This window comes from Rutidosis leptorrhynchoides, chromosome 1 (genome assembly GCF_046630445.1).
Source record: "Rutidosis leptorrhynchoides isolate AG116_Rl617_1_P2 chromosome 1, CSIRO_AGI_Rlap_v1, whole genome shotgun sequence".
Classification (NCBI taxonomy): domain Eukaryota; kingdom Viridiplantae; phylum Streptophyta; class Magnoliopsida; order Asterales; family Asteraceae; genus Rutidosis; species Rutidosis leptorrhynchoides.
The window spans coordinates 591,274,525-591,289,231 of record NC_092333.1 but is presented as its reverse complement, the minus strand read 5'-3'; the positions used below and the strand labels follow the sequence as shown (position 1 = coordinate 591,289,231).

Below are 14,707 nucleotides of genomic sequence, written 5' to 3'. Positions count from 1 at the left end.
AAATCTTCCGCTGTGCATTTGCTCATATTAGAGATATTACTTGGAGTCATTCATGACATATTTCAAAAGACGTTGCATTCGAGTCGTAGAGTTCATCAAGATTATTATTAATTCAATCATAGTTGGATATATTTTGAAATGGTATGCATGCCGTCAACTTTCGATGTGAAGAAAGTTTGTCTTTTAAAAACGAATGCAATGTTTGTAAAATTTATCATATAGAGGTCAAGTACCTCGCGATGTAACCAAATGTAATGTATTCATCCAGATGGATTAGGACGGGTCCTTTCACCTATGCTTGGAGAATTGAGGGATTTGATCATGACTGAAGCTCACAAATCCAGATTGACAGTACATCCAGGCAGTAATAAGATGTATCATGATTTGAAATCAGTGTATTGGTGGCCGACTATGAAAACAGACATTGCTCGTTTTGTTGAAAAGTGTCATATTTGCACGCAAGTGAAGGCAGAACACCAGAAACCGTATGGTTCGTTGCTTCAGTTACAGATTCCATAGTGGAAATGGGAGCACATAACGATGGATTTTGTGACAAAATTACCCAGAACTCAGAGAAAACACGATATGATTTGGGTAATAGTTGATCGTTTGACTAAGAGTGCTCATTTTCTTGCTACTCGTGAAATAGTGTCATTAAGTGAACTTGCCGATTTATATGTGAAAGAGATAGTTAGTCGTCATGTTGTGTGTAAGTAACTAGGGGGTAAATAGTTACTTAGTCGATTTTTCAAAATTTTCTTTGTGTTTTGTTGAACTTGAACTTGATATAGTGTGATTTGAAATGTTTGTTCTCTAATAATGCTAACAATACAAATATATGATAAATTGTAATCAAAAGGTAAGGGAAGAGAGAACAAACACAACGATTTATAGTGGTTAGAGAAGATGTTAACTAATCTTCCTTAATCCATTTATCAATTCTACGAATTGAGATTTTTCTTCACTATGATACTTCAAATTCGGTGGAGTGTCCGGATACAACACTATTACTTCGATAAGCCGCACCTTGTGAACTCTTACGTCCGTTTGAAGACTTCACAAACACCTATAGCTCTTACCACAAGATCCTAATGAACTATCCTAGTGAAAACACAACTATCATCTAGATCCCTTTAAGAAGATAGTTTACAAGTAAACTTACAACTTTAAGCTTACAAGTACTCTTGCTAGAATCACTCCAAAAGATTACAAATTAATTATAAGAATGATATCAGTAAGTATGAGAAAATATGAGTGCAAGAGGTGAGTCTTCAAATGCTTCAAGGCTTGGCTTTTATAGGAAAGAGAAATCTGCCTGGAAGCTATACGGCTCACTGCACGGTCGACCGTGGTTCGACCGTGTACCTCTGACATCTGATTCTTATGGCCGTTTTTGTCCTTTAAAATTTGTCATTTTTCCTTGTTGAATAGCTGCAACTAAAGGCCAATTACTTCTGAAATTATCCTCATTACCCTTTATGTTTTGGACATAAGCTTGGAAGTTGACATGTCCATTAAAGAAGAAAGTCTTCAATCTTTGACCATTTGTCATTGATTACCAAAAGAGGTAATTGCAGATTTTTATCTCTTGACAAACCATTATCTTCCAAAAGCTTCATCAACCTTTCTTAATCACTTGTCATTTAGCTTATGGGAGTTTCTTGCCTTTTAGAACATTGTTACAACTTAAATGAACTAGTTTTGGATCTAGTTTAAACATAATGGATCTTGTTACAACTTGACTAGACTTGAACTAATTACATTCTCATACAAATAATGATACATAGAGCTAATGGGAGAGCAACTCTTTAATTGGGACTTTAACGACCATTATTAGTATGTTTAAATGACACTATGCATTAGGATAAAAGGATATGTCACTTGAGTGTTTTAGCCTAAATCAAGCTTAAAGTGTCATTAAGATGTCATTAGGTCTGATTAGTAAAAATTAACATCTTTAGGTTCAAAACTCTTTTGAGATCAAAAAGGGCAACTATTATAAGTGTGTTTAAAAAGGTTTCATAAATTATAGATGCCTCAAGGTGGTCTATCTTAAAGTGGATGAATTTAGTAACAGAGAAAACTGCGGTCGGGCTACGGTCGTCCGTGAAGTCAGCCGTAGATTTACAGTTTTAGAAAAACTTGAACTCGCTGATACAGGACACACACGGTTGGTTTCACGGTCGACCGTGGTACAGCCGTGTAGCATTTTTACCAAGATAATTACTTATGTGTTGGTCTTTTGCTAGAAATAGTTTAGTCTTATGAACTCATGTCATCCTATAGGTTCTTGTGTGTCATCATCAAAACAAAGTGATTAACTTTTGAATAATATGATTTGAATCTTAACCAACAGTGTGCCATTATCGATTGTGTCAGACAGAGATTCTAGATTTGTTTCTAACTTCTGGAACAGTCTACAACAGAATCTAGGTACACGTGTGAATTTGAGTACAGCTTATCATCCTCAGACAGATGATCAGAGTGAACGAACGATATAGACGCTAGAGGATATGTTGAGAGCATGTGTATTAGAATATGGTGGTTCGTGGGATACACATTTGTCGTTGGTTGAATTCGCGTATAACAATTCTTATCATTCGAGCATAGGAATGCCCCCTTACGAAATGGTGTACGGCCATCGTTGTAGAACTCCGACTTGTTGGTTAGAAGCTGGAGAGAAACAGTTTGCGGGTCCCGAAATTGTTCAAATGACAGCCGAAAAATTTGCTATTGCGCGAGAAAAGTTAAAAGCTGCCAGAGATAGACGAAAGATGTATGCAGATCTGCGTAGACGTCCAATAACTTTTAATGTGGGTGATCGTGTGTATCTTAAGGTTTCATCGTGGAAAGGGGTTATCAGATTTGGTAAACGTGGTAAGCTTGTGCCAAGGTACGTTGGGCCGTTTCCAATTAGTGAGATTCTAAATGATCAAACAGTGGTACTGGATCTTCCACCAAAGTTAGCTGGTATTCATAATACCTTCAATGTGTGTTACTTACGTAAGTGTAAGGTGGACTATGAAACCCAAATTTTACCAATTAAGGATCTTAAAGTTGATTTGAGTAACAAGTTGGTCGAGGAACCGATTCGAGTAGTCGATAGAAAGTTTACTAAGTTAAGAAAGAAAGAAATCCGGATGGTTTTAGTAGAATGGAAACACAACTTAGGGTCTAATTTGACGTGGGAGACAGAAGAGTTGATGAAGACCCGTTACCCTCGTCTGTTTGACCAAGACCAGATTCCGAGGACGGAATGTCTTTAAGGGGTGAATTTGTAACAGACTGAAATCGGAGTTAAAAGTAAGATTACTAAATTACCCTTAGGTTTATATTTGTGTTTAAAATATGCTTTTATTTTAATAATTTATTTATTGTTAATTAAAAAATGTGGTTAAGACCAGTTTGTGACAAGGGTCACAGAAATGGTTCGTTTGTTGAATTTGGACTCCGTTAGGATTGCCAAATTAAGTACGAAAGATATTAGATAACTGATAAATACCCGTGTGTCATGGGGTATGGGTTTTAATAACCCATTTAGAGTGTAATCTGCTTCACCCTTTTCATTTTCTTGAATATTCTCAAACAAGCTCGTACTTACCTTCATCACCTTAAAACCCTAAATTGATCTAAGTAAGAAATTGAATCAAGAGACTTTAGGAACTGAATCATATCATCCTTGTAAGCATTTATCCAGGTTAGCATGCTTAAATTCATGGTTTAATTCTTAAGAATTGGGTTTTAGGTGTAAAATGGGTTTTATGTATTTTTAAGCTTGAATCTTCAAGTTTTGTGTTTGTTATGCTTAATTGATATTATAAATAGTTGCTATATAGTTTATATGATGTTTTTGAAGTGGTTTTGGTGTTAGAACTTGCAAAAATAAAGATTTGGAGTCAAAAACGCGAAAAACAGCTAGCTGTAACTGTTCATCAGCTCCCACGCGTTTGAGGGCTCAACTACGTGGTTGAGCATGCGTTTGAGGGCTCAACCATGCGGTTGAGGACTCACTCGTACATCTGAGGTCTCAGCCACACGGTTGAGCACCTGTCAGCTTTTGGTAAAATTGAAAAGGGCGTAACTTTCAAACTGTAACTCCGTTTTTGATGAATCAAATATCGTTGGAATCGTAATGAAAAATCCAATCCAATTATAAATTTTTTAGAAGCTATATCAAATATTATCTGGGTCAGAAAAAGAGATTTTAGTGTGTATGTCTTGCATAACATGTATTTATATGTCACTATTGATGGAAATTATGATATAGACTTATCAATTAATGATAATATGATTGTATGATGTGGTTTAGAACTTGATATTATGACTTTGGGTGGTTTTGGGTTAAAAACCCATCATAACAGCTGTTGTTGCTGTTCTTCTCCAGTCGTACGAGTGAACCTTCACACGTACGATTGAGGCGGTCAACCGCATGGTGAACCGCACGAGTGAGTGGTTACTTAAACTGTTATATTTGCTAGTTGGATCGTACGGTTGAGATGTGACTCGTACGAGTCATGAGTCACTCGTGTGGTCAACCGTACGGATCGACTGTTGTCTAATTAGATATTTGGTCAAGGACCAAACGTACGAGTGAGGTGTCAACCGCACGGTTGAGGTTTCAAAACGTGGGGATGAGTGTCACTCGTACGGTTGACAGGTCAGATTGATTAAGTGTTCAAGTGCTTGTTTATTGATGCTATTGTCTTGTTGTTGGGATGATATCAAGACATGATTACTGACTGTGATATGTCTATTCTCAGGTGGAAAATGAGAAAGAGAAGATTCAGAAAGATTAGACCTCTGAGAATCTTCAGTTGCTGGTAATTGGTGAGTGAGTCTATCTTCGGATAGAGTTTAAGTAGCAAATCATGCTACTGTGGATTACTCTGATTACCTTATGTAGCGTAGTGATTGCCATGCTAGGTGGATAGTTGCATGCTATGTGATCTATATATGTTGTATACGTGCACTGTGTTTGACACCAACCATTCCTAGGGCGGTTGGGGACTTTCGACCAATCCTAGGGCTGTTGAAGTCCGTGTGAGGTCAACCATTCCAAGAGAGGTTGAGTCCAAGTCCTACAGTTTGTTTAGTATAGCATAGAAGAACGCATGTGTTGCGTTTGGATAGTTATGTAGAGACTGGTAGGAAGGACTATCGGTAGATCCTAGTCCGATCAGCTAGGTCGTGTGCCCGTACAAGCCGCCGATCCTCATATTATCGTTGTTTGTATGTTTGATGGTTGTAAGCATGTTAGTTGACTGTTGTATGATGGACTGCTTAAGCTTAATCTGTAGATAGGTTCAATTCACTTAGCGGTGCGCTAATCCCTCACATTCCTCCTCCTACAGGTTTTAGGTACTGCTACTGGGATCGGAACATGATGTAGAAGACATGTTTAACTTGCAACTCTGATGTGGACTTTTGTAACCGTGTTTGTAATAAAGTAACACCGTTTGTTAAAGTTAAACTTAAGCTTTTGTACTAATGTAATTAATGTGGTGTTTTAGGACCCGACCGTCTCGACCTCGTCTCACGTCTTTTGCAACCTTACTCCTGCCTGCATATCATAATCAAATCAATATTATTATTTTTTTCCGGACATTTCATCAGACACCTTACGCACACCTTAGGTGCTTAATGGCACAGTCAAACCATGTACATAAAACTGATTGATTTTAGTTATTGTTTTGTTAGATCCAAAAAGATATGTTAAATGGGTTGAAAGTCGTTCAAGATATATTTTTAATACAAGATGAAATAGTGCTTGGAATTGTTGAAATAGTGCACGTAAGGTGTTTAATGAAATGTCTGAAAGAAAACATTAATCATGATATGCAGGCAGAAGCAAGAGGAACATTGCATCCTTGCTCCCCGTTGGAAGCAAGGTCACAAGAGGCACATTAAATCTTTGCTTCACCGGGGAGCAAAGTCGCAAAGAGGCACCTTGCGCCTTGTGCGGGTAAATTGTCAACTTTTTTATGAGTTTTGAGACAAAAAAGTTAATAAAAAAAAGAGCATTTTGGTAATAATCCCTTAAATTTTTTGAAATTTAATGAACTTGCAGGTATGATTATTTTTTACTTTGAACTGGACCATTAGTTGCGCTTTATAATGTCAGTCAGTAATTGTATTGGACATGGGCCGGTGCTGCTACTCAGGTTGCACATGTCCAAATTCGGGCATGCAAACCCCTTGTAAATTGTCTCCCTACATAAAAAAGAAGAAAAAATATCTCTAACTCAAATGAGTGACTTTGGAGTGTGAGGACTATTAGAAAGACATGTTATAGTTCAATTCATATATATATATATATATATATATATATATATATATATATATATATATATAGGGTGAAAATCTAGCGCTAAGTGGGTATAAGTGGGATAAGGGGATAAGTTTGTGATTTTTATATCTCGAGTTCTACAGCTCCGATTTTAAAAAAAATATTGCTGGTATCTATTTTCAGTGTGCAGATTCAGATTTTTTTTTTCTTCAACTGGAACGTTAAGATGCATCTGATGCATGTTATCCGCTGTTTTGATGCTGTTTGATGCATGTTAACAGCCTTTCATGCAACAGATGCATCTTAACAAAAAACAAAGAAAAAATGACTTTTGATTTAAAAAAAAAACAGTGTTTAGGGTTTAGTAATTAGAGTTTAGTAATTAGGGTTTAGAAATTAGGGTTTAGGGTTTAGAAATTAGGGTTTTAGAAAGAGTTTTTAAACAAACGGTTTAGAGTTTAGGGTTTAGGCGTTAGGGTTTAGGGTTTAGGGTTTTCGGGTTTACGGACCCTAAACCCTAACGCCTAAACCCTAAACTCTAAATCGGGCTAAATCCTAAAAAAAACTCAAAAAAACCTCAAAAAACGTTAACATGCATCAGGTGTATTTTAAGCTCCTGTTGAAAAAAAAAAAAAAAAATATGAATCTACACAATGTCACTAGATTACAAATTTTTTTTTTTTTTTTTAAATTGGAGCTCTAATGTAAAAGATATAAAAAACTCATTTTACTTATCCTCTTATCCCAAAAATACCACTTATCCCTTGATCTCCCATATATATATATATATATATATATATATATATATATATATATATATATATATATATATATATATATATATATATATATATATATATATATATATATATATATATATATATATATATATATATATAGTTTATGAACCCGTGCGTTGCACGGAAGTTGTATGAGCTCGTGCGTTGCACGGAAGTTGTATGAGCCCGTTTTTTGACAATGTGGATATCGAGTTTTGAGCTCGTGCGTTGCACGAGTATTAAAGAGCAAAAATGATTAGGGTATATAAACACCGTTGACTAAATTTCTAAAATACAATGGTCATCATCCAATATTGACAAAATATAGATTCAAATCCAAGTAAACCACTAAGGTGATAAGTTCTCAAACAAAATTATATTGTATAGTGACTTGTCGTACTTGGTAAATACATATATGAATGGTGAGTTGATGCAAAAAATAGATATAATATACATTTACAGCTAATTATTGGAAAGCAATTTGATTTAGCTAATTTGATTTATAATTATAATTATAGAAAAATCAATTTGATTTTGCATGAGCCCAAGAAGTGTATGAATCGATTTGAATGGAACAATAAAATGTGATACGAATTGATTAAGTATAACATCTAGAAATAAAATACCTCAAATCCAATATCCAATAAGGATACATTATGTATAAAAGTTAAGTATGTGTCGAGCTGTAAATGTGAAAAGGGAAGTTTTATAATCTATTTATGTAATTAAAATTATTGATAAAATTATCTTATAATTATTATATAATTAATTATTAATAAAAAAAAAATGTAACGACATATGGCAGCTTTTGGGTGTGTTTGGATGAAATTAGCTAGAGCTGGAACTTGTATCTAGAGCTGGAGCTTATGAACGAGAGCTGGAGCTGGAGCTTATTTTTAAAGCTGGAAGCTGGAGCTTATTTTTTTCTATAAGTGTTTGGTAAACTAGCCGGAGCTTATTTTTCAATTCAGAAGTAGTTTATTTTTCTAGAGCTTATGATTTTCATAAGCTCTACTTTTTATGTCTACCAAACAAAGCTTATTACTTGGAGCTTATTAAAATCATAAGCTCAAGCTTCTATAAGCTCTCATAAGTTCTCATAAGCTCTTGCGCCAAACACACCCTTTATGCTGAAAATGACATGTGACAATTTTAATGAGAGGGTGAAACGTAAGATTTATAGCATGTGTTTTATATATAATGTATGTATAGAATAGATAGATAGATAGATAGATAGATTGATAGATAGATAGATATAACAATCATTATCACTATATATATTAAAAAAGAGTTTCGATTAGCTAATAATTGTTTTCAAAACCCCCTTAATTACCGTTAGATTAGATAATTACAGCATAATACTCTTTGATCCAACGGTCCCTAATCATCCACTTAAAATATTAGCTAATAAATTATTCTTAATCAAAATTATACCCTAAATACCCTTAAAAAAAAAAAAAAAAAAAAACGCGGAATCAAGCTTTATACGGAGTTGTTTCCCTTCCTAAATCAAAATAGGCACACCTTTGCCCTAAAGTCCATCTCCATCAAAACAAGATACACATACGATACACCACATCAAAACAAGCAATGGCCGTGCTTGCAAGTTGGGAACAAAGAATCTCAAATCAATCAAAAAAATAATCGATTGGGATTATTGACGAGCATGATGATGCTCATAAATCTCTAATATAACCTCCTAATGCTACAAGGTATGGCTCTGGTCCTGCTTCTCAGATCTCTAATTGTTTCAAAAAGCAATACTTATGGTTAGTTTACAAAACCCTAATTCTACTGATTATCATGTATTAATTATATGTTTGGAATAAAATTTGGTTTATTCTATTGAACTGTATGTATATTTATATATATAAGAAAGAGTGATGGTGTTATGTGTGTCATTTGTATATTGTGATCTACATCAAAGTGGGTAATTTTGTGAGGGTTAAGGTTCAACTGAATTATTGAAGATGTTATCAATATTTGGTAATAAAATCATTCTTAACAATAATCTCCCTTAATTACCCCTCTAAAACGATTTTTTTCATTCACGGGATTCAAAATCCGAGTAGCTTGACTGGAGGGGAGACTATGTAGCTAAAGATATTAGATTTGATATAGATGAAATGGTTTTAATGCTTACAGGTGTTAAAGAACTCGCAGATGGTGTTAGAGTAATAGGCATCACTTGTGATTTAAATTAGTTGAATTTGTCCAAATCACTCAACTTGCTTGACTAAAATGGTCAAGTTTCAAGGACTTGCTGTGTGAATAGTCATTGACTCGGCTATATTCACCATAGTCATTTTTCGTAAATGAATTATGAGCTAAAAGTAGTTATAAATGTGATTATGAGGAATGTTGTTCAATATTTTTGTTTATGGTTGTGATTATGAGGAATGTGATTATAAATATTGTTAATTGTTTCTTGTTTTGCACTTCTTTTTCCGTTTTGTTTTTCTTCTATGTTTTTATATATATCAATTTTTTTTTCTAATAAACTTTCAGAGGCCAACTATGGAAGTAACTGGACACAAAGCACATGGTCCCGTTTCCGAGCCAGGTTGTGTTGTGAGCGCTCGAGTAAGTATCTTCACTAAGATCTTCTCTAATTTTTTTTGCTCATGAATTACCTAACAGTAACAGTTATGGTACAAAAGACATCAAAGCATCCTTTTGATATCTATTTCTCTGCTAAATTGTTTTTATATTTATATTTATTTATTATTTATTATAGTTTTCACCAATAAACCATTGTCACATTGTGATCATTAACAAAATTCGACAAGATTTCCCTAGGAGATACTCATGCTTATTATCTTTCAATTGCACAAAATGAGCCAGTGTCGTATAAGCAAAAAGCATGGCCGGTAAAGGCTCTTTCTGAATCTCGAATACTTGATGCAGTTAGTCCATTTACTTCTATGCTTATTTATCATGTGGTGTATCGAATACTTGGTTGTCATATATGCTCTTACTTCTGGAGTTCTGGGATTGCTGGCTACACTGCAGCCTCCTTTTATCACCAGCTAGAAGGAACTAATTGGGTATGTCACTTTACATATAAAGGATTATTGATATAATAATCATTAACTTTTTTAACACTTGGATAGTTGCATGAATAAAGTATCCTCTTTATTTTTATTGTGTTTAATTATTTGTGTAAATCTTGAACTGCAACCATATGCAGGCCTATCAATGGGGTCAGGGTTTTGATGTTGAACTGTTATGAGTTGATCCATATATGATAATATACCTGGTGGCCAGGTCAAAAATTATAACTTTGAACAACTTTTATAGTGGGTCAAGACTTTAATTGACCTATGAGCTGTTTGGGTCAATTTATCATCGATATAGATAGTAGAAGTGGTTTTTACTTATCATAGTCCTGTTCTCTATACATAAACATGATTTTCCCAACTTAACACATCATTCTCTTACTTCCTAATTTTTCAAGACCTGCAACTCACTAGAGTGCAAGACATGGACTGTTGCCTAGTGATTTTAGCCTACTTATATTTATTATTATTTTTTTGTTCCCCATCCATTTTTTTAAATAATAATGACTGCTTAGGGTATAGAATGAAGGAAAAAAAAAAAAAATCTGTCCAGAACTGAACCAATGCCTTACCAAATATCAATCATATTGAAAACAAACTTGTTGCTACATTTGGTACTGAGTATTTTACTGAGTGTACCACTGTAGGATGGTATGGTGCATTATATTTAGTCCATTTACTTCTATGCTTATTTATCATGTGACTATTGTTCGTGTTAGTTATGAACTTGGGCTAAAATTGCAATTATTAACACATTACTTATGAAGAGACCATTTTGGAATGTGTTTTATCTTGGTTCATACAACCTCCTCAAATATTTTATTCAAAAATTTAGAATAATATTACTTTGTAGTCATTAGCAAATGAGAAAGTTCTGCTTTGTGAATCAATAGCTTGCCCTTTTAGTTAGCTTTTGTGAGAGAAAACGAACAATGTAATTGATAACTGTATTTTTTGGCTTTGTTTTTGTTGGTGGAACTATGGTGAATGGAATTGGCCTTCTGAGTTGGTTCATAAATATGGTGACTTAATCTTATCTTTCAAACCACATCTGAAGACTGGTGTCAAAGATGTGGTATTAGATTAAAAAAAGACCACCAAATACCCTTTAATCCAAGGGCCTAAATTCATCCACTATCATTATTAGCTAATAAATCATTTTTTTTCTTAATCTTCCTGAATTACCCTTTTAATCCCCTTGATAAACTCAAATTAGTTCATAACATACGTGACAATTTAAACTCCTCTTTGGGAACACACCTATTCTTCTCCTTCTTCCTTCTTCTTACGTTCCCCTAATGCAACTCAATCAGAAAATCGATACTTCGATCATTATATGATGCCATCTTCAACATTACAACAATTCACAACTTATATTTATCAAACGATTCACTGATTATCAACCGATTCCAAATCGATTTCGACAGTTTCATATCGAATCTTAATCGCTTCGATTACAATCGGGTTTTTGTTTGTTGGATGTGCAGATTGATTGAAACCCTTAATCACAACCGATTGTTGTTTATCATCACGCTCATCATGTTTACAGCTTTAACTAGCACAATCAGGTATGTCATTCAGATAAAAAAAATGTCACATGAGTAATTTAATGGGAATTGATGTTTATGTCATGTTAATTTAGATCAATCTTTGTTTTATAGTGTTCGTTATGTTGATTTTCTGGTTATTTGGGTGTTTAGATCAATTATAAGTGTTTTCTGTCATGTTCTTCATGTAGCGATAGATAGAAATTAGTGGAATAAGAAGTTATTCATAGTGTCTACGAGTTGTTTGTTAAAATGTCTTGAAGATTTTTTTTTTTTTTTTTTTTTTTTTTTTTTTTTCAAGTAATGATACAATGCTAACTGTACAGAAAATGCTGCTTTGATTTTGTTATCATTACGGAATGAGTTTGGTTTGGGAGGTCGTTATATGTGTATGCGTTGTTATAGCTTAGGTTGTACTAAATTATTTTCAGGTAGTTCATTCTATTTGAGTTCAAATCGATATATTAAATTTTGTTGTGTTAGGCTTTGTTAATGGAGTATTCGTTCTTTAATCCAACCTCAGCTTCCCAACCCTTTTTATTTATCTTAAGACCTTAACATGCTGCTTAATTCATCTTCGAAGAAGACTGATACGATTTACAGGTTTGGTCAGCCTTTCCGTTTAATTCTGGAAATAATTTGGTCATGCTTAGCTTATAATTAGTGGCTCAATTGAATATGGCTTTTTGTTGTTGTTCACTAAATTACAGTGATTAATTGTTGTTTAGTATTTGATTTAGCTTCATCGTTTATATGTAGTAACATATGTAGTAACATATACTAACCAATGAAGCCTAATGATTTTCTCACATTCTTGGAAATACTCTGACCATACAATTATATTCAGATTATCTCACAATCATTTTCGATTGCTCTTCATTTATATGGTACTTTTAGAGTTGTTAACTACACCTTTGATTTTCTTTCTTTGTATTTTTAATGCTTTACTATTTCTTTTTACTTGAAAACTGAATTTGGATTTGGGGAGCTGACTAACGGTTGGGCATTACTAATTTACCACTGGTCGATCTTGAGTCTGAAACCGAGAAAGAAATTTAGTTGAGGCTGCAACCGTAACTTGATATGCTTAAAATCAAAGATAAAAAAGACAGGAGAACCTTAGAGTTAAGTGTGACAATTTTATATGCTAAATAACAGTCTGCATATCTTGAAAGGGAAGAATATTGATATTTTTCCTAAAATGCAAGTTTCTACTGATCATCAAATTTGGCTTAAAATACAGTGTGAACCAGTTAATATGTAAATGTTTGTCGATGTAGGCTAAGTATCGTGGGAAAGAAGAACAAGATGCATCATTAGTCGAAGAGAAAAGGATGCTTGAATAAAAAGAGGAATTGAAAAACGATGGCGCTATTCATAGCAACATGGACGCCATTGATGATCCAAAACACGTCTAGGATGAGCTACATAAACTTTCACTTCGAAGTGATAATATTTGAATTCAAAAATTATTGTCAACTTTTTATAGTTATAAGAATATTACACATCTTATGTAATTCTTTTTTCATATTTTATTGAAGTTATGTTTTAGATTAATTGGATTGGTCATTTTAATCAGTTCTTGATATTCTCTCGATTTAACTGATAATTCATGTTTCAGATTCTGATGTTAAAACGATATTGATTGTTTATTTGTGTTATCATGGTTGAAGATTGTCTTAAAATATCATAATTCAATAGCACCCGCGAAACCGCGGGTCTTTAACTAGGAATAGGTACCATATCTTGGTTTTCTTAGCCCGCCTTTGTTGCTAATTTGGCTGCAGGTTGGGTTTCCTTTTTTTAATTATGTTTTTAATTATGTTTTACTATTTTCAGTTGTATATTTAAGTTTTAGTGTTCGATTGTAGTGTGTTTGAATCGTCTTCTGTGTTCAAAGGGTAAGAATGTGTTTCTGTTTGCGCTTCTGTATTTGTTTAACTTTCGGACTGCATTTTTGTTCTTTTGTCATGTGGCGTATGCGTTGGTAAACCTTTGTGATATTTATGTTGTCTGCTGTTGAAAAAATATTTAATTTGTTGGTAGGTTATACAGTTATGCCACTTACCAAAAAAAAGATAGAAAATTTGTGAAAAAAATAGATGGTTAATGATGGTCATGTATCTCTTAATGGCTGTTTGATCGAGGCTCTTTGTTGTCTCGGACGAAAATTGGTATTATTATGGTTGAATATTGTCTTTAAATATCATCATTCCAACGATTATTAATCATCCACTAAAAATATTAGGTAATAAAATCAATTATTTACACAAATCACCCAATAATACCCCTAACAATCCTAAAACACGCGGGTAGAGAATAATGAAATAGGTATTTCACAAAATCATTCGTTCGCGACATAAAAAAAAACCAGACTTCTTCCACGGCGGAGGTTGAAGGAGGCTTAATCGGCGCCGGTGTTGACGGAATAATTGAAACAACGTTGGAGGTTGAAGAATACGGGATAGCCTAATCCTTTTTGTTTCTATCTTCTTATTTCTTTTACCTCTTCATTAAAATCTGTATCTGTATACTATGATGTATTTATGCTACTAAATGTCTAATTGGTTTATGGTTTTTTATTGTTTATAATGTATTTATGATATAAATGTTTTTGGTGTAATTTAAAATCTAAATATTGTGATATATTTTTGGGAAATGCTAATGACAACTCTTAGGGTTGTCTTTAAAGAATAATTTGTGTTGAAAAATGTGGTACTCTGTGTAGGTTATGGGTAGTTATTTGCAGGGAGTTGTTGATTATTTCAAATGTACAACTAAAATTTGCATGATTTTATTCTTTAAAGACAGCTCTTAGGGTTGTCATTAGCATTTTCTTATATTTTTATGATATAATTGATTGTGGTTTAATTTAGGGTTAGTGTTTAGATTTATAGTTTAGGGTTTATATTACAGGGTTTAGGATTTATATTATAGGGTTTAGAGTTTAGGTTTAGGGTTTATATTTAGGGTTTAGAGTTTAGGTATAGGGTTTAGGGTTTATATTTAGGGTTTAGGGTTTAGAGTGGATTTAGC

General features: G+C 33.5%; 1 protein-coding gene across 4 annotated transcripts; it reads left to right on the top strand.

Moving 5' to 3' along the window:
• Positions 1-8,601: 8,601 nt before the first annotated feature.
• On the top strand, positions 8,602-13,273 carry LOC139883440 (uncharacterized). Of its 4 annotated transcripts, none has more exons than XR_011771842.1 (5): positions 8,602-8,834; positions 9,574-9,648; positions 9,973-10,112; positions 11,612-11,692; positions 12,952-13,273. XR_011771842.1 is itself a non-coding variant. In XM_071867631.1 (4 exons), exons 1-4 carry the CDS (start codon positions 8,768-8,770, stop codon positions 13,015-13,017), a joined length of 291 nt encoding a protein of 96 aa, XP_071723732.1. In that variant the 5' UTR covers positions 8,602-8,767; the 3' UTR covers positions 13,018-13,273. The 4 variants fall into 4 exon arrangements, 2 of the variants coding, with proteins under 2 accessions (XP_071723732.1, XP_071723720.1); XR_011771843.1 differs by having other exon boundaries at positions 12,431-13,273; XM_071867631.1 differs by lacking the exon at positions 11,612-11,692 and having other exon boundaries at positions 8,602-8,777.
• The last annotated feature ends 1,434 nt before the right edge of the window (positions 13,274-14,707 follow it).